General features: G+C 39.3%; 1 protein-coding gene across 2 annotated transcripts in view; it reads left to right on the forward strand.

Annotated features, from left to right (window-relative positions):
* The window catches only part of XRCC4 (X-ray repair cross complementing 4), a 297968-nt gene that overhangs the window by 39727 nt on the left and 234363 nt on the right, over positions 1-23878 (forward strand). For both annotated transcript variants that reach the window (XM_075541249.1, XM_075541250.1), the window contains exon 3: positions 9093-9268. In XM_075541249.1, coding sequence (XP_075397364.1) covers positions 9093-9268 — 176 coding nt within the window. The remainder of the gene's footprint in view (positions 1-9092; positions 9269-23878) is intronic.

A 23878-nucleotide genomic window follows, 5' to 3' on the forward strand; every position in this document is an offset into this window, starting at 1 on the left:
TTTCAAGCACATAGTAAGAATCTAGATTATATAACTTGTTTCTATGTTTAGTTAGGGCTCAGTAAGTAAATCTAATTTGGTACATTACAGATAGACAATCCCATGATTAAAAACACTGAACCAATTAAATAATTGTAACATGAAAATGAATTTCCTTCCTGACCTCATCCTGTGTTTTGTACATCCCATTAGTTGTTACAACCTTCAATTTGCTTAATTTTTTTTATTTGAGTAAAATTAAAAGGATGTGGCGTTCCTTTGAATCTCCCGCACACAAAAATCACTGATTTTGTTTCCATTAGCAATGTTTTATCTAATGAGTGCACTTTGGGGTCTAATTATCATGTGGTTGATCATCACTTATATATTTGATAGGGTTAAGTCACATCACAGGGTTAAATCACAGAGTTGGTTAGTGATTATTAGATTAGAAAGAGATGACTTATATGACTTTCAGATTGTTACCAGCAATAAGAAACCGTAGTCATCAATCTCTAGAGTAAAATGGACTTGAAAAGTAATTAAATTTTATTAATTACTTTACTATCAAATAATTAGATCAAGTTATATTTGTTTTAAGCATAAATATTTGGTGACCTGTAGAAAAATTATGTGATTGGATTCTGGAAAAATTATGTGACTGGATTCATAAGTGGAGTAGTGGAATGGGCCTGTGATGTGATATTAAGATCTGTGCTGTTTTACTCTCAAGATCCCTACCCCAGTGGGATAACAAAGCTGCGTGTCTGGAGCTATGCACTAACTTTGGAGAGGATTTGGAAGCACCACAGTCTTTCAGTAAGCTGTACTTTGAGATCCAAGCAAAAGCCTTCCTTCCTTCCTTCGTTAACACATTCATCCACCATCCACCCACACTAATAGAGTGACCCTCTCTTGGTTCTTGTTTGCAAACACTTCCCTCTTTTTCGGTCATTTTGGCCTACTTGCCTTGTATAGCCATACTACGCAGTTTAGGGTATCCCTGTGAAATTTTATTGTTTTTACTCCTAATATTAGAGGTTGTTGTGAAATAGAAGGTTTTGGATATTCTTTTTGTAGCTATTACACAAAATCCACAATTAGTGACCAAGTAATTATTCTAAGGTTAAGATTCTAAATATCCTATTTCATTTTCACATGTACTCTTTCATTTAGAAGAATTGTTGGTGGTGCCATTCGTTGGATCTGACCCATGGTGATCCTATGACCAACAAAATGAAACACTGCCAGCTCCTGGGAAAAATGATTTAAGTAGTTGTTGTCATGAGTTATCATTGAATTAATTCTAGCTTATTGTGACTCTGTGAGTGTTCTGAGGAGAACTGCTCTGCGATAGTTTATTGTGCCAGCCTGGCCGAAAAACACAAGTGGGATTAATTGAAAGGTGGAGGGATAAATGGCTTGGTGAGCCTCGCCTTGCTTATTCTGTGCCTCGATTTAAAGGGGTACACTACCTGTGGGATGCCTAGCCTGTGGACTGTGTCACTGCAAGTTGAGGTCCCTTTAATCCCACACGATTCGAATGTTCGTCTCTGAAGCTGGGGACCGACAGTTGGTGACAGTTGGTGACTTGCCTTGCTGTTTGTTGCCGGGGTATATATAGCCCAGCTCTCTCAACAGAAAGGGACTGGCAACTGGCGGCTCTCAAGCCTTAAAGGACTGCTAGTGTCTCACTGCTTTTTAATTTAACTGTTAATTTCTTATATTATCTATCTGTATATATTTTAATGGTTCATTTCTTATATTATATATCTATCTTTATAAATATATTTATATACAATCACTAGCAATCTGGTTTGTCTCTCTAGAGAACCCTGTCCAACACATTTTGGTACCAGGAATGCTTCTAGAGAAATAAATCATAAATATGGATTTCTTAAATTGCTTTCCAACCTATTTAGTCTTGACGTGGATACGTCTGCTACCCTTACTAATACATGGTGTGAAATAGCAAAGATAATACCTAAAGTAGCACCACTGGTAGATGACGTGCTGGACAAAGGAGATGCTCTAGGTGATCGTATGTTTGATATTTTCCAGTAGTTTTGTGATAATGACAAGTATAGGGAAGCTGGTTGGCTGGTCCTTCGTACAATGGAAAGTGTGATTAAGGAGAGGGATGATCTCAGAGCCTCAAAAGCACGCCTCAGACGCAGACTAACAGATTTGAAAACTTCCATCTATGCTACAAAGGAGAGCCTTCTCTCCTCTAGTAAAAGAGCTGACATTGCTGAGAACCAGGTCCAGAGTCTCATTATATGAGTGGCTGAATTACAACGGCAGCTGAATTGCAGATCTAGAGTAGTGTCTGAAACCAAAGTAAGGGGATTAATTGGGGAAAGTTGGGACCCTGAAACATGAGATGGGAACATATGGGCTGATGATCCAGAAGAAGAGGATATTGAGCCCTTAGAAACACCTGAGCAGATTAGCCAAACTATTCAAGTTGATATGCCAGGTGGGGCTGCATCAGTAGCATTACCTGAGGAAGATGCCTCGCGAGATATTGCTGAGAGCATCCAGGAAACGCCCTCACCACCCATTATTTCCGCTAGACCTGTCCATAAAATTAAGTCTCAGAAACCTCCTAAAGGTGATGTTGAGATGATTATCCACGAAGAAGTGCGCTACACACATAAAGACCTGCTCGAGTTCTCAAATACGTACAAGCAAAAGCCTGGAGAATATCCCTGGGAATGGTTACTAAGGATGTTGGATACTGGTGCATGAAATGTAATATCAGACCGGTCTGAGTTTCTGGATATGGGACTCCTAAGCACAGACTCTTCTTTCAATGTCTCTGCGAGACAGACTAAAAAAGGATCTAAGTCTTTATTTGGTTGGTTCAATGAAGCATGGACTGCCAGATGACCTGGATTAGACCAACTTGAAGTACCTGACCTACCTTGGTACACTGTAGAGGAAGGCATCCAAAAGCTTAGAGAAATTGGTATGTTAGAATGGATCTATCAAGATATTCCCATAGACCAAAAAAGGGGGTGTCCTGAGGCCATACCCTTTACCACAACCATAAGGAACAAGTTTGTGAAGTGGGCCCCAGCATCTCTTAAGACTCCTGTAATTGCTGTTTTATTTGCACCAGGATTGACAGTGGGCACTGCCCTAAGCGAACTCCAACATTTGCCCACAATGGGGCTGATTGGTCCCCGTGATGGTAGAGGGCAGGTGTCAGCACTGAATCAACAGAGACAGGGTGGGCGTGGTTCTAATAGACAACAAGTTTTCAATAATAATCAAAGCAACCTGTCTCGTGTGGAATTATGGCACTGGCTACTTAGCCACGGTGTCCCTAGGAATGAAATAGATGGGAAGCCTTCTAAATATTTACGTGATCTGTACAGGTGAAAGAATGGTAGATCAGGTGAACAGCAGAATAGACAGTCACAATCGCTCAATCAATTCCCAGACCTGAGCCAGTTTACAGACCCACAACCCCTTGAATGAAGGGGAGGCCGGTTCCCTTGGAAGGAGGACCCTGCTACCGAAGCTCTATACTGTTAGTCTTTCTTCTAGCCTTCCCCAAAGGGACCTGCGGCCTTTCACAAGAGTGACTGTTCATTGGGGGAAAGGAAATAATCAGACTTTTCGGGGTTTACTAGATACCAGCTCAGAACTGACACTAATTCCAGGAGACCCAAAATGTTTCGAAGGCCCACCAATCAGAGTGGGGGCTTATGAAGGTCAAGTTATCAATGGAGTTTTAGCTCAAGTATGCCTCACTGTGGGTCCAATGGGCCCCCGGACCCATCCTGTGGTTATTTCCCCAGTTCCAGAATGCATCATTGGAATAGACATACTTTGTAACTGGCAGAACCCCCATATCAGATCCCTAAAATGTGGAATAAGGGTTATCATGGTAGGAAAGGCCAAGTGAACACCATTAGAATTGCCATTACCTAGGAAAATAGTAAACCAAAAGCAGTACCACATTCCTGGAGGGATTGCAGAGATCAGTGCCACCATCAAAGACTTGAAAGATGCAGGGGTGGTGCTTCGTACTACATCCCCATTTAATTCACCAATTTGGCCTGTAAAGAAGACAGATGGATCCTGGAGAATGACAGTGGATTATCATAAACTTAACCAGGTAGTGTCTCCAATTGCAGCTGCTGTCCCAGTTGTGATTACATTGCTTGAGCAAATTAATACTTATCCTGGTACATGGTATGCAGCTATTGATCTGGCTAATGCCTTCTTCTCCATACCAGTCTCAAAGGACCACCAGAAGCCGTTTGCCTTCACCTGGCAGGGGCAACAATATACTTTCACAACTCTCCCCCAGGGGTACATCAACTCTTCTGCCCTGTGCCATAATTTAGTCCGAAGGGATCTTGACCACCTGTCTATTCCACAAAATGTCACACTGGTCCATAATATTGATGACATTATGCTGATTGGACCCACTAAGGAGGATATATCAAAGACACTAGATTCATTGGTACAATATCTGTGTACAAGGGGTTGAGAAATTAACCCAACAAAGATGCAGGTACCCTCAACATCAGTAAAATTTCTAGGAGTCCAGTGGTGTGGGGCATGTTGAGATATTCCTACTAAAGTGAAGGATAAGCTATTGCATTTAGCACCTCCAACGACTGAAAAAGAGGCACAACGCCTAGTGGGCCTCTTCGGATTTTGGAGGCAACATATTCCTCACTTGGGTGTTCTACTTCAACCTATTTATCAAGTGACACGAAAAGACTCCATTTTTGAGTCGGTCCCAGAACAAGAAAAGGCTCTTCAACAAGTTCAGGTTGCCGTGCAAGCTGCTTTGCCACTGGGACCATATGATCCAGCTGACCCAATGGTGCTAGAGGTGTCAGTTGTAGATAAAGAGGCGGTGTGGAGTCTTTGGCAGACCCCTATTGGTGAATCACAGTGTAGACCATTGGGATTTTGGAGTAAAGTCTTGCCATCCTCTGCAAACAACTACTCCTCCCTTTGAAAAACAGCTTTTGGCCTGTTACTGGGTCTTGATGGAGACTGAACGCCTCACCATGGGCCACCAAGTCACCATGAGGCCTGAGCTACCCATCATGAACTGGGTATTGTCTGACCCACGTAATCATAAAGTTGGACGTGCGCAGCAACACTCCATTGTTAAATGGAAGTGGTATATACGAGATCGGGCCAAAGCAGGAACTGAAGGAACAATAAACTGCATGAAGAAGTGGCCCAAATGCCCAGTCTCCACTCCTGTCACATTGCCTCCTTTCTCTCAGTCTGCACCTATGGCCTCCTGGGGAGTTCCTTACCATACTTTAAGTGAAGACCAAAAATGTCATGCTTGGTTTATGGATGGCTCTGCACGATATGCAGGTGCCACTAGCAAATGGACAGCAGCAGCACTGCAGCCCCTTTCTGGAGTCTCCCTAAAGGAAAGTGGTGAGGGGAAATCTTCCCAATGGGCAGAACTTAGAGCAGTGCACCTGGCCGTTCACTTTGCATATAAGGAAAAATGGCCAGATGTGAGACTATATACTGATTCATGGGCTGTGCCTAATGGCTTGGCTGGATGGTCAAGGAATTGGAAGGACCATGATTGGAAAATTGGTGACAAGGACGTGTGGGGAAGAGGTATGTGGATAGACCTCTCTGACTGGGCCAATAAGGTAAAGTTAATTGTATCTCACGTGAACGCTCACCAAAGGATTACCTCTGACGAGGAGGACTTTAATAATCAAGTGGATAAGGAGACACGCGCTGTGGAGACTGGTCCTCCTCTTTCCTCTGCCACTCCTGTTATCACCCAATGGGCACATGAACAAAGTAGTCATGGTGGCAGGGATGGAGGTTATGCTTGGGCACAGCAACATGGACTTCTACTCACCAAGGCTGACTTGGCCACTGCCACTGCTGAGTGTCCCATTTGCTAGCAACAGAAACCAACATTAAGTCCAAGATATGGGACCATTCCTCGGGAGATCAACCAGCAACTTGGTGGCAGGTTGATTACATAGGACCACTTCCATCATGGAGGGGACAGCGTTTTGTTCTTGCTGGAATAGAGACCTACTCTGGATATGGATTTGCCTTCCCTTCATGTGATGCTTCTGCCAAAACTACTATTCGTGGACTTACAGAATGCCTCATCCACCGGCATGGCATCCCACATAGCATTGCTTCAGATGAAGGAACTCACTTTACAGCAAATACAGTGCAGCAATGGGCCCATTCCCATGGAATCCACTGGTCGTATCAAGTTCTTCGTCATCCTGAAGCTGCCGGCTTGATAGAACAATGGAATGGACTCCTAAAGACACAGTTACGGCGTCAACTAAGTGGCAACAACTCGCGGGGCTGGGAAATGTTCTCCAGGAAGCTGTATACGCTCTAAACCAGCGGCCAGTATATGGTGCTGTGTCTCCAATATCCAGAATTCATGGGTCCAGGAACCAAGGGGTGGAAGCTGGAGTGGCACCACTCACTATTACTCCTAGTGATCCCCTTGCAGCATTTTTGCTTCCTATCCCAGCAACCCTGTGTTCCTCAGGCCTGGAAGTCCTGGTCCCGAAGAAAGGAACTCTCCCACCTGGAAAAACAGCATGGATTCCACTGAACTGGCAGTGGAGATTGCCCCCTGGGCACTTTGGACTTCTCATGGCTTTGGATCAACAGGTCAGGAAGAGTGTCACTGTACTAAGTGGTGTGATTGATCCTGATTACCAAGGAGAAATTAGACTGGTACTACATAATGGAGGTAAAGAAGAATATGTCTGGAATCCAGGAGATCCCATAGGCCGAATCTTAATGTTACCATGCCCTGTTATTAAAGTAAATGGTAAGTTACAGCAACCCAATCCTGACTGGAATTATAATGACCCATACCCCTCAGGAATGAAGGTCTGGATCACCCCGCCAGGCCAAAAACCACAGCCAGCTGAGTTGCTTGCTGAGGGCAAAAGTAATACAGAATGGGTAGCAGTAGAAGGTAGTTCTACCTATCCATTATGACCATGTGATCAATGAAATATTTAAATAGTCCAAAATTGGATAGTGGGGCAATGAATGTACATATGTGCTTTACAAAATTGATGTATGTATGGATTGTGATGAGAGTTGTATGAGCCCCTAATAAAAAAATTAAAAAATTAGATAGTGTTCATCTTCAGTATGAATCTGCTTCTAAAGCGAATATTTGCTTTAGAAGATTTTAAATCATATAAGCATATAAGGGATTTTTATTCTTATGTTCCGGTGCTATGGAAAATAAACCCAAATCTTCACAACTGGACCAATAGGTTACATCATGATAAATGGAGAAATCTTTGAAGTTGTTGAGGATTTTGCCTTGCTTGTATTCACAGTTGTGTTTGGATCCGCAATCAGTGCTCATGGCAACAGCAGTCAAGAGATAGAAGAAGAGTTGCTTTAGGTAAATTTGCTTCAATGCTCTTTAGAACAGGGGTCCTCAGACTACAGCCCATGGGCCACATGTGGTCCCCCCAAGGACATTTATCCACCACCAGGGTGTTTTTGACCCGTTTGTGTTGTTACTTCAAAATAAGATAAGTGCAGTGTGCATAGGAATTTGTTCACAGTTCTTTTTTAAAAGTCCGGCCCTCCAATGGGTCTGAGGGACAGTGAAATGCCCCGTTTAGAAAGTGGGAGGACCCCTGCGTTAGAGCATTGAAGAGCAAGGATGTTACTTCGAGGTTTAAGGTATTCCTGACTCCAGTCATGGTATTTTCCATTAAATAAGGAAGACTTTATACTCCCTTAATGAGTTTCATTCTTGGAAACACACAGGGGCAGTTCTACCCTCTCCTTTAGAGTTGCTATGAGTCAGAATCAACTCAGTGTCAGTGAGTTTGGTTTTCTACAGCCCAAGGCACTTCATACTCCTGCCAGAGATGAACCGTGTTTGAAAATGATATAGCATGGAAGCAAAATAAGCAACACAATTTCTGAGACTGTGTCAGCAGATAGAAGAAACAGAATTGATTTCTAGGAACCACCAATCCGAATCTCAGACCTAAAGCATTGCCATTGATTTGTTTCTGACTTTCAGTAACCCCACAGGATGGAGTAGAACTGCCCCATTGAGCCTCTAGGCTGTTTGTCTTTATCGAAGCTGACTGCCACACCTTTCTCCCAATGAAGGATGGTGGATTTGAACAGCCAAACAGTTGTCCCGCCAGAATTTCTACTAGTTCACATGCAATCTTCAATGTGCTTCAAATGTTCAAATATTTAAAGGAAGAGTAAGATGATAATTTATTATGAAATAGAAACAAAGAAAATATAGAGTTGATAATATAATTATTGAAAATATAATTATCAGTGGATGGGTGAAATAGCTGGCTAATTACACCTGATTGAGAGAGTTTGAAGTTAAGATCTACAGTATGTAATTGTGCGATAGAAGAGATATTCCATAAATAATAATTTCCTTCTCTCTCCTTCCTCATCATCTCTTTTATTGTTTACCCTTTATCATTTTCTATTGTCCACTAATATGAGATAAGAATGAACACTTTTAATTTAACTTGACTCTACTTATGTGATTAATAACTAGATTATAGGCTATGTAATCACTTATAATTGAGATAAGGAATAAGGATTTTATAAAACACAATGCTTATTAATCATATGAAATATGAAGGGCCTTCAAAAGTTCATGAAAAAATAGAATAAAAAGATCATGGAATTTTTAATGAACTTTGTGAAGCCCCTCAAAATTGATCTCACTTTGAAGTAGGGGTAAATATACAGAATGAGAATTTCTGTAGTCTTTTACAATGCATAGATATATTTCATCTGAGGACTGAGCAAATGCCAGGATTCTAATGCTTTTCAAATGAGATTTGAAACTAAATTAATGCATTCCTCTATTTTTTTAATTCTAAATTTCTAAATTTAGAAATTATAAAATTTTTAGTTCACTTAAAAGTATAATTTAACCTTAAAATATATGGTAAGAATTTATTTTACTCTTCATTTTAATTTTTGTTTATAATCTGTAAATTAATAGCAACAAGCAAATGCATATTTCCCATATTTAAATAATCATTTTTCATTTCAAACTTTTATTAATGTCTTATGTTTTCTAATCTTTCTTTTCCTCTTAGTGTCTGCATCAGAAATTTCCCAAGAAGCTGATGATATGGCAATGGAAGAAGAGAAATACGTTGATGAGCTGAGACAAGCACTGGTGTTGGGAGCAGGACCACCTGATGCTTATAAATTTGAGTTTTCAAAAGAGTCTTGTCATTTCTCTTTTGAGAAAAACTTGAAAAATGTTTCAGTAAGTAAAACTTTTCATAATGTTACAAGTGGTAAAATGTCCGAGTGGTAAAATATTGAATATTATACTTAATATGTAGGCAATTAGCACGTTGTTTTCAGAATACTCCAGAAATAAAATATTAGAAAGTACTTGATTTCTGAGTTGAAAGAATGATTCTAATATAAGGCATCAAATGCTTTATATCAATGCATTGTGAAAAATAATTATTGGAAAGGTATTTTGTTTTTCTCTGTCAGCCAGTAGATTCCAACTCATAGTAACCCTATAGGCGAGAATAGAATTGCTCCTGTGGGTTTCCGAGACTAAATCTATATGGGAGTAGAAAACTTACCGTATGTACTCATGTTTAGGCCAAGTTTTTCGACTGAAAAACTGGTTCGGCTTACACACGGGTCAGTGGTACCTCAGCGAAGTGTAACATCTCGCTGGGGCTCCCTGAGGTAATGGGATGAGCGCCTGTTATCTTGTAGGTGATTGCCGTTTCTCCGCTGTTCATTCAAAGCCCCGCTGACACTGCAGGCCTTTGAATGTTTGTTTACTCACATCTAACCAATCAGAGCCATCCTATGACGTGTATCTTTGAGTAAGCCTTTTAAAGACCATGTGCGAAGGATGTGGCATGAATGGATGTCATCTGGTCAAGCCTAACTAACAAAAGGAGGAAATCTCATGAAGCCTGACATAGAGTTAATAGCAAAGTGGGTTTGAGATGCATGGGAAGACATTCCAGAAGACATGGCATGACGTGCCTTCCAGAAATGTAGTATTAGTAATGCTATGGATGGCAGTGAAGACTGCGCTTTGTATGAAAATGACAGCAGTGATGGTGATGATGGCGATCTCAGTGAGGACAGCGTCTGTGATGACCTGACACCAGCTGAAGCTCTGCATTGGGATACGGATGATGATGAGGAATCCAGTTTTGAAGGATTTTAACTCTTTACATTTTAACTTGGTTGCTGATTGAGCTCAGGGAATAGTACTCTTAAGGTATCATTGTTGATACCTTATTGTTTTTGTTGAACCTATTTTCAAATTACTGTGCTGGTTTTCTAATGTTAAATGACTTGTCCTTTTATTTATGTTTTTTATTTTAAAATAAATATTTAAATACATTACCCCACCTGATGTCTCAATTTTTAGTAATTTTATTTTCATTTGTTTTGATTATTGAAACTCACCAATAGCTTCTGCATTTTCCACCCTAGGCTTATACTCGAGTCAGTCAGTTTTTCTGGTTTCCCAGGTAATAATTAGGTACCTTGGCTTATATTTGGATCAGCTTATATTCAAGTATATACGGTAATCTTTCTCTCTCTGAGTGGCTCCTGGTTTTGAAGTGCTGACCTTGCTTGCATTCAACAGCCCAGTTCTTAGTCCACTGTGTCACTAAGGGCTGTATTTCATTTTTAAGACATTGAAAGCATAAGTATTATAGAGATAATTATATGAAGGAGTAGTTTTGAAAATGGGGTGAAAAGTTTTAGATTCGTGAGGGAGGGCCTTATGCAAGGTCAGCAGTACGAAACCACCAGCCAGCTCTGACGGAAAAGGCAAAGCTTTCTACACCAGTCAAGAGTTACAGTCTTGGAAATCCACAAGGCCAGTTCTATCCTGCCCTACTAGGTCACTATAAGTCAAAATGTACCCAATGGCAATGAGTTATTTTGAGGCAGCTTCTTTTGAAATAAGTTAGGGGAAATACTAATTTTTAGAAAGAAAATAATGTATTTTTTTACTTACAAATTGTGAACTTACAAATTATTTGGTAATTTAAGTTTAGTAAAACATAATGAAGAATTTTATTTATTTAGATTATGAGGCTTTGACATTTTAAAATAGGAAGAAATCATTTTGAGATCATACATTCCACAACTTATTTACAGAAAAAGCTACTTACTACTTTCCTGCTCAGTCCCTGTACCAATTCAGTCCAAGGCAGAGTTTGTTTTTTAAGTGTTGCATACATATTATCAGTATTTATATGGTATAAGTTCAGGAGCGAGTTAGAGTTGTATTTTATCTTGCCAGTGACTTATCTGTCAGGCGTTGGTCTGCGGTAGAAGAAAGGGAAGGATCTCCACCTCACTGAGTGTAGAGATAGTTTGGACAATTTGTGTTAGAAATAAAGTGAGTCCAAATAGTTCTTTAAGCCATGCCTCTCATTCAGAATGATTACAAAGCTTTATAATTTAGAGAAATAATTGAAGAAAAATATGAAATTATTATTTTCATATATATTTGAACATGTAGGGAATATTAGGTGATGCATATTCTTTCTATACTGTCTGTGAAATTTCTTGCAAGTTTCAATGTGTGAAGGACCTTAAAACGAACATTTTAGGAAGGAAAACTGAGGTTTGAACGGGCATTTAAAATTGTATTATTTATAGTAAATACTCTTTGTTGTGGCCCAATTCGGGCAGATGTTATGCAAGGGGGTTTCAAAAAATTTCTGGAAAAATTAAATTATTGGTCAAGTTCACTTCCTGTGAACCCTTTAGAGTTCTCCCTCATACAAACACAGCACAATTTCTTCTAATATTTTGAAGCCGATTATTGTGAAACTGGGAGTGATGCCATTTCCCTTCAACAAGCATTTGTATGTAATGACAACCATTATTTAGTGTAGCCAGTTTTTACTTTTCATCTGTTTTGTATATACTGATGCATAATAAATTCCAAATTTATGAGGTATGTTTTGAAACCGGAAAAATTTTGGATATCTCTGATGTGGTGAAGGGGGCGGGGAGGCTTGCCTCACTGGCATGGATTGAGTACGTGCCATTCTTGGCGATACCTCTGGTTTTGCTGCCTCTATGAAGAGAGAACCTTAAGTGGTCATAACTCATGTCATTCTTGATGTATATTGGCATTAATGACTGAAATATACCTTGTTTATGACCTTGAAGTTGATCTACTTTACTGAAGCCAAGGCCTTTAACCACTATCTTTTCACCAGGTTTCTTCAGGAATCTGAAATAAAAGAAAACATTTCCCTTGAAGGACACATTTTAGAGTACTGCATTATAATTTGATAGGTGTCCTCATATTTATTCATTTAGGCTACTCTCATAACGGCTTCACAAAGAGGAGATTGCTCATGGGTTGTCTGTAGATACTTTTCAATATATTAATGAGTAAAGCTTTTCTTTTTTTAAAAAATCATTTTATTGGGCGCTTAGAGCTCTTATCACAATCCATACATGCATCCATTGTGTCAAGCACATTTGTACAATTGTTGCTACCATCATTTTCTAAACATTTTCTTTGTACTTTAGCCCTTGGTATCAGTGCCTCATTTTACCCCCACCCCACCCTTGATCATTTATAAATTATTATTTTTTCATGTCTTACACTGACCGATGTCTTCCTTCACCCAAGCTATTCTTTTATGTTGCTGCCACGAGAATTATTGTTTTGCATTTGAAAAGTCACATGTTTTTATCGTTCAAACTGTCCTGGGAATCTGTCAGTGCTGAAGGATGTGCTTATGTAAACCAAATTTAAGATATACAATATCTTGTCATTTTATCTGATATCAAATATTTGTCAATAATTGTTTGTGGTAATTACATAATCTAGTGTCAATTTGAGCTGGAATCTAGCCTGTCCGATCATCGTATAGCCAATGATGCCTTTGGTGGGCATGGCCTCCTGAGAATTCTGGGAACTCCTGTATTTCTTCCTTGGAGGTGGGAGACACACACTCTCTCTGTTGGCTCACTCACTTGAAGACTCTCTACTGAAAAGGCTGACTCCCTGCAAGATATCCCTGTTGCGAAGCCGCATGGACCTGCCCTGATGTAGCCCTGGTGCTGGAGAAGCCACATGGAGACCCCTGCCAGTGCTGAGATACTTACAATGCCACTGGATTTACAAGACTTCCCACCCACTGGCCTGTGATCTTCCGGTCATTGCATGTGTTTCATGAGTCTGAAGAGGACTTTATAGATTGGTATTGGACGTATGGGCTAATTCTGGACTTATGGACTTGATCTGGACTGGGCTGGGATGTTTCCTCAGTATTCAATTGCTCTTGTATAAAGCCTCTTTCTTTTACACATCTGACTGTCCATGAATTTGTTTCCCTAGTCTACCTGGACTAACAACACAATGGCAGAGTACTTTTTAAGGCAAATTGTGCATGGATGACCTCAACATTTAGAAAAGAAATATGACTGTTGTTGCCAAAAATGACCTCGTAAACTTAGAACCAAGAATGAGTGAACATAGAGTCAACTAAAAAAGTTGAAGTGAATTCTGTTATTTCTTGGGTATTAGACCATGAATTCTGAGCACCCCATTTGTAGAAGGCCTTGGATGACAGTGAAAGCTCCAAATCTATTTGCAGAGTCCCCACATAGATTGAAAGCCTCCACTGAATTGTTTCTGACCATTTATCGAAGTTTGTGAGCAGTCTTGTTCTTGGGCACAGTATCTTATTATACTTTGTATCACCTCCACTCCCTCCCGCCAGCCCAGGAAGGGGCATTCTCCCTTAGGGCCATGAATACTCTCATGGTGTGTTTAGGAGGAGATCACTTTCCTGGGGGTGGCATCGTCATGACTGCCTTGGATGGAGGGCCGGGACCAATCTTGTAAGTTCCTTTGTCTAACATAATGTAAGTGTCCTAGTCTTGGTCCCATTCCTGATTTTCTAATCCCACCTGTAACTGATGTTCTGCCACCAGTCATGCTTTTGTGGCACTTTCCTTTGCCCTTCTTTGCCCTGTTTAAAATCTGTGTATCTCAGCAAACCCTTGGATGCTATATGACCTTATGCTAATGGTCTCCCTCATCGGAACAATATGTCTTTATTTTTGTCTTGTTATGTTTAAGACTTAATAAATATTCTCTAAGATCAATGAGTCCAGCTCTCTTATAAGATGAACGGATTTGAGAGGGCATGATCTGTAACTAGAAAACTTATAGATAAGAGATAAAGGGTTAGCAGGGTTGGGCAGGGAGGACCCTGACTCATAGATACTCCAGGGCCTGGAACTTTATTTGAGGTAGGTTTATAAACATACCCTGTTACACAGCCTGCCTTTTGTGACAGGTTTCTACACAAAGGGACAGGTGACAATTATTTGAGGATATATAAAGAAATATTAATACATCAGCCAAACTGTTCAAAGACAGGAGGGCAGGATAAAGTTGGGAAAAGGGAATAACATATTTTTCAGACTTTCGTGTTTCAGCAGCTTTGTCAGGGAACAGAAGGCAAAGTGTCCATCTGATCTCAGGCAGAGAGTCAGGCCAGTCAGTTCCTCATTAGCTCCCCCAGTTGAGTCATTAGCATTCCCCACAGGCCTTGAACTGTGGAAGGTGGTGGTCCTGTCCTGTTTGCCTAAGGAGCAAACAGCTGTGCCCCTACGATTCTCCTTGAATTATATTTGACATTTGGGGTCTCTTTTGTTCCCTAACACAGCGGACATGAATTACTTGTTCATAGTCGTGTTCACCCCATGAGTTCTAAGTTCATTCGATTTCATACCTCTTGAGAGTCATGTTTTTTGGAGAGTTGTCCTCAATTCCTTAAATTTATGTTGCATTCTATTTTGGACATTCTTAAACACATCCTATTAAGTACATTCTTAATATTTTGAATATTATTCAAAACTAATACTTATAACATTTTTTCTTCTTAGAAGAAGGAAATATTAGTTTTCAATTAAAAAAGACTTAATTCTTTTGAAAAACATTAAGGTTTTATCTGAGTGAAAGAAAAAGCTATTTACAAATATTGAACAATTTTAAGTGCATATCTTCCTATATTCATGTTTCTTTACATTTTGGGACTGGGGAGTGAGTTCATAGCTTTTGTGAGATTAATTTTCAGGTTGAAAATCACTCAGTTACTCACAACACAGGGAATCCTGGATAGATAAACCCCTCAGGGCCAGGAGGATTAGGGAAGGTTGGGGGGAGAATGGGGGACAGGATTACAAGGATCAACCTGTAACCTCCTCCTAGGGGGATGAACAATGGAAAAGTGGGTGAGGGTGACAGAGGATGATGCAAGATATGACAACAATAATCTGTAACTTATCAAGGGTTCATGAGGGAGGGCAGGTGAGGGATGGAGAGGGAAGAAATGGGGAGCAGATATCAGGGGCTCAAGTGGGAAGAGAATGCTTTGAAAATGATGGTGGTAGCAAAGGTGCAAATGTGCTCGACACAATGGATGAATGTATGGATTGTGATAGATGTAAGAGCCCCCAATAAAAGCATTTAATTAAAAAAAAAGGAAAATCACTTTTACTTTAAATTGGCTTTTTAAAAAAAATAAATACCATAATTTAACTTAATGCTTATGGGAATAAATGCTGAATGAACAAATAGACCTGACCTCGGCACCAGTGCCATCCGTTGGCAGAGGATTATTGTGACTGAAAGCACACCCTGTGCTGCCCACGCTTAGATATGTTGCCTTTTCCTTTTCACTAGGAATACCTCACTCACTCAGCGAATTGGGCGATGCACTCGTTGTCCCTCAATCCCCTCTGCCTTTTATCATTTCTCCTGATTTTGCAGGATGTACTTTGTTATGCCAATGATGCATCTTCTGTAATAATGTCTTCAACCTTCTCTTTTGCATTTAATTTTGTTTCTCAAAAGTAAAACAAAAGACCCCCTACTTATGAACCACCTGAAAAAGACTTAATAATTTTGGATAAGAATAACTGTGGGTTCATATAATTGACACATCCTTCTGCTACTTCATCTATAAACACTTTGAAGTCATTTTTTAAATGCATTGCAAGTCTAACCGACTGTTGTCTCATATTTCCAAACCTAGTCCAACCGAGAGAAAGCCATGATGATTGGGCCAAAAGTAAGCGCAATAAAATATGTTTAAAGGACAAGAAGAACTTCGATTAGCCACAGAATCTTTCTTGGAATTATAAAAAAATTAATTTTTATCTCATATCTTCTCAATTCTTCACAGTTCATATATTTGCTTCATACATTTGCTTAAGAACAATATAAAAGTTGGCACAAAGGGTTCTTTTTTCAGATGTAAACATCTACGTTGGAAGTTCTAGCTAATATAATAGCTTTATCATTTTGCAGGTTCATGCTACGTTGTTCATGTTGCTTTGAAATGTTTAATAGTTTTCCTCCAATGTTCCAAAGTGGCTGGTCTAGCAATCACTATTATATTTGCCTTCTAAGCTGCAGGAATGAGTTGAAGGAGAAAATCCAGTGCGTATGCTTTTTCTTTGAGGCCGTGACCCTGGCGTTCCATATGTTTGGGTTTTCTCACCTTCTGTTGTCCAGAACTTATTCGCCACGCTGCACTTAACTGCACAGGAATCTTACCCAGACATCGCCGTCCCTATTTATAAGGATTTGAAAATGCTTTGAAGCTATGCATAGGTTTTCAGCAGCGTCTTCTTCTGAAGTGGGGAGCCGAGCCTTTCATGTACAAGGCAGAGTGTGGCATCGATGAAGAAGAATGTGGCATCAAGTTTGGGGGGAGGCTTACTAACAACCAGGAATATACCTATGACAGAACTTGCCTGCTCAAAGTTAGGAGGAATCCAAGCACTTGGTGATCAAGATCAACGATTGTAGCTTTTGGTGTGGATTACAGCTCAATGTATAGAAGACTGGGATCCTCACACCTGGATCAGTACGGAGAAAAGGCCGGAGTGCTCAAGGATTTTGCCCTGCTTGGATCCACAGTCATTGTTCCTGGAAGCAGCAGTCAAGAAATCTAAAGTTATAATATCTGTAAGAGATCCCAATAAAATGATTAAAAAATAAATTAAATAGGCATATATATATCTTAAGCAGTTACCCCTCAAGTTTATCATCTCCTTTCATTATCTTTGAATAATTTAAAATCTGTAAATTATATATAATTATAAACTTTGAAAATGATTTTCCATGTGCAAATATATTCTGTCCATTAGAGAGACCTTTGATTTTTCCTTCCCTGTGGAAATAGTGAGTTTTTCGCCTAATTCATAAGCTATCTATTCATATATTGTGACTCTTTGGATTCTCCTTTGACTCAATAACATCTATCTGGCTTTCATCACTTTAGGAATTAAATAAAATCCTTTACATCTGTCAAAAAAAGAAATCAAAAGATGTAGTGCATTGGTTAAATCTGCGCAAGACCACTTTGGAGTATTGAAGAGCAAGGATGTTATTTTTAGGACTAAACTGACCCAAGCCATGGTAGTCTCCATTGCCTCAGAAGCATTTAAAAGTTGGACTTTGAACAACAAAAATTATAGAACTGGTGCATTTGATTTGTGCTACTAATGAAGAATATTGAAAATACCATGGACAGCTAAAAGGACACCTTGATCTGTCTCGGAAGACGTACAGCCAAGAGTGCTCCTGAGAGGCAAGAATGGCAAGACTTCATTCTACATACTTTCTATAAATTGTTAGGAGAGATCAGTCCTGGGCTAGAGACACCGTGTTGGGTCCAGTGGCCCTCAGTGAGATGGATTGACACAGTGGCCACATCAATGGTCTCTGGCATAGGGACAAGTGTGAGGGTGCCCCAGGACCACACAGTTTCCTTCTGTTGTGCATGGGGCAGCGATGGGATTAGCTGAATTGATGGCACTTCACAACAACTTATAAAAAGGGGAGAGTAGATTTTGAGGGAGAACTAGCAGTCTTTATGTAAAATTCAGGAAAGGCACACATGTGTACCCATATATATTTGAACATAAATTTATATTTGTAACTTTTATTTGAGCCTAATTTACATATAATAAAATATAAAATACATATAGATAATATCTTTTCCTTCCTGAGTTACACATGTGCTTTTAGTGAAACAAAGATATTTTTCTGGAAGTATTTTTTCCAATTGTTATTGGGGGATGTTGCAGATAGAGCAATCCATAGTTTATCAAGCACGATTGTACAATAGTTGCCACCATCATTTTTAAAACACTTTCTTCTTGCACTCTTTCATCTCAACTCTCCTAGTATTTTCGTTATATTTAAGTGTCTTAGTAATATTTTAAAAAGTACAACATATGGTAAGATATTGGCTAGTCTGTTTCTTACTCTGTATTGGAACTATCCTTTTTTTTCAGTTAGAAATTATGTTCAAACAATGTGTCTATATGTATTTAGCTTAGAGATCTCAGGTCTATGAAAAAGAAGTGAAAGGAGTTAGACTAACAGCCAGCATTGTCTTTTTAAAAGCAGCCACCCCAGATCCTGTATTATTGCCTTGTGTCCCTGCGGGTTCAGTGACTGAATTCAAAGGTCATTTCCAGATGAAATATCAGAATCACAGCATTTTTGGTAATGACTTTCAGGTTTGTAGGAACTATGGGTTGCAAACGTGTTGTTGAAGTGCCTGACAAAGAGAGCATAGTACTCTTAATTTCTGTGACGTAAGCATCTGTGTGTGCCTGCCATTTTTATATTAAGCTCTTTTTCTGACCCTTTTGGAATGTAACAACTAAGTTAGTGGTGGTAAGAAATATTTCTCTAAGTATTTATCTTCTAGTTTTAGCCATAGAAGGAACTTTAAAATTACTGAATTAAATAATGAAATTTTTACCTTTCAGTTATAATTTGATTTTCAGAATTAGTTTTATTTCATTTTATTGGCATTATATTGCCTAACGCTGGTTTAAATGCTTTCTTGTTTTATTAGAAACATCTATAAGTCATTATATCTTTTTTTTCAGTTGCTCTAGGATTTTTACGGAAAGAAATAAATTACTGTAAGGACAGAAGTAGAAAATAGCATGCAAACAGTAGGCAGTCTAAATACTCTTGGGTGTCAATAAAAATGTCTGCTTATTGCTTTACAGTGTAACTATTTTCACATGTTTTATCTCACTTCATCCTGTGGACCTTATAATGTCACTGTTTATAGGTGAGGAAATGATGCTGAAAGCATGAATTAGATGCTCAGAAAAGCAGGGGTAGTAGATTAACTAGGATACAATTCAAGCCTCTGTGTTATTAATCTAAAATCCAGTTTTATTTTTTAGAAATCACCAGTTTTATTTGAGTGTAATTTACATATAATCAAATGTATGTACCATATGTACTCGAGTATAAGCCGACCCCAATCTCACCTGTGACACCTAATTTTACCACAAAAATGCATTAAAAATGTACAGTTCAGGCATCAAAGAACAAAAAAATCATCATTCTAAATGAGAGGAGTGCAGAGTGGAGACCCAAAGCCCATCTGTAGGTAACAGGACCCCCCTTAAAGAAGGGTGGCGGGGAGGAGATAAGCCAGTCAGCGTGCAGTGTAGCAACAATGAGACAACTTTCCTCTAATTCTAATTCTAATCCTCCCCACCATTATCATGACCCCAATTCTACCTTACAAATCCAGTCTCACCAGAGGATGTGCACTGGTGCAGATAGGACCTGGAAACAGGGAATCCAGGACAGATGACCCCTTCAGGACTAGTGGTGAGAGTGGTGATACCAGAGGGTGGAGAGAGGGTGGGACAGAAAGGGGGAACCAATCACAAGGATCTACATATAACCCCCTCCCTGGAGGATGGACAACAGAAAAGTGGGTGAAGGGAGGCATTGGACAGTGTAAGACATGACAAAATAATAATAATTTATAAATTATCAAGTGTTCATGAGGGAGGGGTGACTGGGAGGGAGGGGAAAAATGAGGAGCTGATACCAAGGGCTTAAGTAGAGAGAAAATATTTTGATAATGATGAAGACAATGAATGTAAAAATGTGCTTGATACAATTGATATATGTATGGATTGTGATAAGAGTTGTAGGAGCCCCCAATAAAATGATTTTTTTTAAATGTGCTGAAAAACTTGGCTTATACATGAGTATTCATGGTATGCTAAATGCTCCGCATTTATTGCTCCAGAGAATTTCTTCATATCACTTTGCAGTTAGTCTATAACCAGCCCCTTTGTCCCCCAATCCTGCCTATCCCTGATGTCCCAGACAACAAATGAATTGCTCTCTACCACTGTAAATTAGCTCTACCTATTTCTTTTGTATAAATGAAACTATACGTTCTATGGGAGCGTTGGTGGCTCAGGGTATGCACTGCACATGGTCAACAGTCCGTAACCACTGTCAACTCTGAGGACGAAAGGCAGGACTTTCTCTGCCCATTAACAGTTACATTCTCAAAACCCACAGGAGAGTCACGATGAGTGGGCATTGACTCTATGGCAGTGAAATTGTTTTTGGGGTTATACAGGATATACTCTTATGTAACTTTGTACAGTATAATGGTTTTGTGCTTCATCATGATAGATTGTGTGTCATCAGTTCATTCCTTTTGATTGTTGAACGCAAGTTGTATATTCCAATGTATAGATAGAAGATATGATGGGTAGTGTTTGATTGTCAGCTAATTTGACTATAGGAACCATGTCCATTAATGTGCAGATCTATGGGTTTTTTTTTAATATGTTGCTTCCTTAAGGTACAACTTACATGAATATAATAACATGTGCCTATAGAAAGTATACTGAAAACACTCAGTGCTCTCCAGTCGTTTCCCCCACACACTGACCCTATAAGACCCTCTTCCCATACCGAGACTAACTTTCCAAGAGTAGAAAGTCTCATGTTTCTCCTGAAGAAAGTATAGTTTGTGCACAAAAAAAGAAGGGGGTTGCAGCTTCACAAGGTCCAATTGCCATTAGGCAGGTCAGACATGCTTCCACCCTCCTCCTTCTATACCCCATTCTCAAACCCACCATCCCTCCTGTGGTCTCTTCCTTCTCTGCTGGATTTGAGAGTCCATTGTAGGGGCCAGAGCAGAACTCACAGATGATACCCACAATCATGAGGTCTATAAGGGAAGTTATCAGGTTATAAAATGCTGAAGCTACAGTTCTTTTGTTGACTTTACCTCTTCTCAGCCATGCTAGCAGACATTTCTCTCTCTGGTTCTTGGCTTCTTAACCTTGTGACCCCATGGCCTCTGCCTTGTTCCATGGGCTGGGAAGGCCACTGCTCTGCCTCATGGTCTCAGTGTTGCTCCTCTGCTCTGCCTCACGGTCTTTTCATGACTCCCCTGCTCTGTCTCGTGGACGTTGGTGTCTCTGTCATGTCAGACAGATGCCCATTGGTAGTTCATCTTTCTACATGGCTGTGGAGTTCCTCTTCTTGCTTCGGAGGTGCTCACGCATACTCAGTGGAATGGTAAACCTGACTGCTCCCTTTTGGTGGTGTTGGTAATCTCATTCCTTTCATTGTGGAAGTTAAAAAGACGTGGATAGAACAGTCAGAAGTAATTTTACTTTACCACAAAACACAACCCATCACCCATGTGTCAATTTAGCATCCTTGGTTTGATTGCATGTTACTGTGACCATATTGGACAGATTTCAGTAGCTCTTCCAGAGTAAAGGACAGTAGCGAGAAAGGAAAATTATTAGCCCATGAAAACCTCATGGATCACAACAAACGTCGTTGGAGTCACCCAAGTAGGGCATGTCATAAAGAGTGATTGCAGCTGAGGGAGAACATAAGTTTTGGTGAAACGGAGAGTCTGTGAGGTTGTGGAGAATCCTTGGTGAGATGACTTGACACCGTAGTTGTAAGACGGAACTCAAATGCTTCCTTTTGTCTTCATAAGGGTTCCATGAGCTGGTATCAACTCAGTAACAGTTATCTATCTTCACCACAATGCTGTTTCCTCTGTCAAGACAATGAACATGTCTTCATCTCCCAATACTTCTTTGTGCGCCTTTTAATCCCTCATCCTCACATCTTCCTTTCTTCCCACTTAGTCCTTAGACAACTGCTGGTTAGATTTCTTTTAATACAGATTACTGTGTATATGCCGAGATTTTCAGCACATTCTTAATGCAGTTTTGTGATAAAATTAGGTGTGTAAGCTGATATTCATGTTGGCTTATCCTAGAGTATATAAGGTATTTCACACTTTATAGAATTCTATATGAATGGAATAGTGCTGTGTTTTGTTTCTTTTCCTTGCATGGCGTCCTCCTTTTTTGGTATAGCTTGTACTTCGTCATAGAGTGTAGTTATTTAAGATCCCTTCCTACCGAGGGATTCAATAGTTCAACCCTTTTACTGACGTGTAGTATTCCATTGCATAGATGTACTCCAGTTTGTTTACACATATATACCAGTTGATGGAAATGTGGGTTGTTGTTTAAGGGCTGTGAACTATAACTAAAGTTCTGTGCAAATTAGGTATAAAGTTGTATATGGACATATATTCCATTTTTCTTGGATAAATACATAGGAGTACAATAGTTGGATCAGAGGGTAGGTACATGTTTAACTTTTAAAAGAATAGCTGAAATGTTTTCCTTGGTGGGTGTATCATTTTATATTCCCAAGCTTGTCAATACTTGGTCATTATGATCAGATTTTAAAATTTAGACATTTTACTGGCTAGAAAAGGAGTCCTGGTGACATTATATAGTATAGGCATTGGATGGTTCATCACAAGGTTGGTGTTCCAAATCTGTCAGCTGCCTGGTAGGATAAAACTGAGGCTAGTCAGCCCCCGTAACAAGTCTCAGGTTGCTATGAGTCGGAATCAGCTCAATAGCAGTGTTTTAATTAATATTTAAATGTTTGTGTAGTAACTCTGACTCAGTTCACTGCCATTGAGCTGATTCCGACTCATAGATACGCTAAAGGACAGGGCAGAACTCCTCCTGTGAGTTTCTGAGGCTATAACTCTTTAAGGGAGTAGAAAGCTTCATATTTCTCCCAAATAGCTACAGGTGGATTTGGACTACTGACCTTGAAGTTATGTTGCGGTATCTCACTACAGTTTACCTTTGCATTTTCATTATGTCTAAAGATATTGTTTGTCATGTATATGTCTTCTTTCGTGACGTTCATTTAGATTTTTTGCATATTTCCTTATTGGATTACTTATTTTTTTCTTCCTGCATTTTGGTGAGTTGTGTATATATTCTGGACTCAAGTTCCTTTTCAGATATGGTATTTGAGAATGTCATCTTCCAGTTTGTGGGAGGAGAGGAGACATTCTTAATTTTAAATAAGTCCCATTTATTCTTTTATGAATCATGCTTTTGGTGGCATAGCTAATTAATTTTCCTAACCTAGAGTCACTGAGATTTTTCTCTTAATTTAATAGTTTAGGTTTTAAATTTAAGCATGTGATAACTTTTGAGTTAATTGTATATGATGTGACATGAATTGAAGTACTTTTTTGCTATAATTCCTTAAAATATTGTTCCCAATTAGTTTTTTTATTCATTGCTAATATTCTTTCTTGTGCTTCCTTATAGCTTTTATTTCCTCTGGTTTTTCTATCTTTTTAGTCATTATAATTGTATTTTACTTTAAATCCTTGATTGGAAATATAACAACAACAACAGCAAATCCTACTGCCATAGAGTTGATTCTGACTTAAAGCCACCCTATATAGGGTTTCCAAAATTGTATATAAATCCTTATGGGAGTAGATAGGGTGAGGAATGATCTTGAACCACTGACCTTGACAGAGCCTAACAGGCAGGGCCATGGAGAGGCTCCTTATTTGTTAATTTGACATCTGAATAAAATTATGCCAGTCTTCATTGACTGTGCCCTCCCTTAAATATGAGTTACATGTTTTTGTTTCTTCATTTGTTAAACATTTAAAAT

Source organism: Tenrec ecaudatus, chromosome 2 (assembly GCF_050624435.1).
Source record: "Tenrec ecaudatus isolate mTenEca1 chromosome 2, mTenEca1.hap1, whole genome shotgun sequence".
Lineage (NCBI taxonomy): Eukaryota > Metazoa > Chordata > Mammalia > Afrosoricida > Tenrecidae > Tenrec > Tenrec ecaudatus.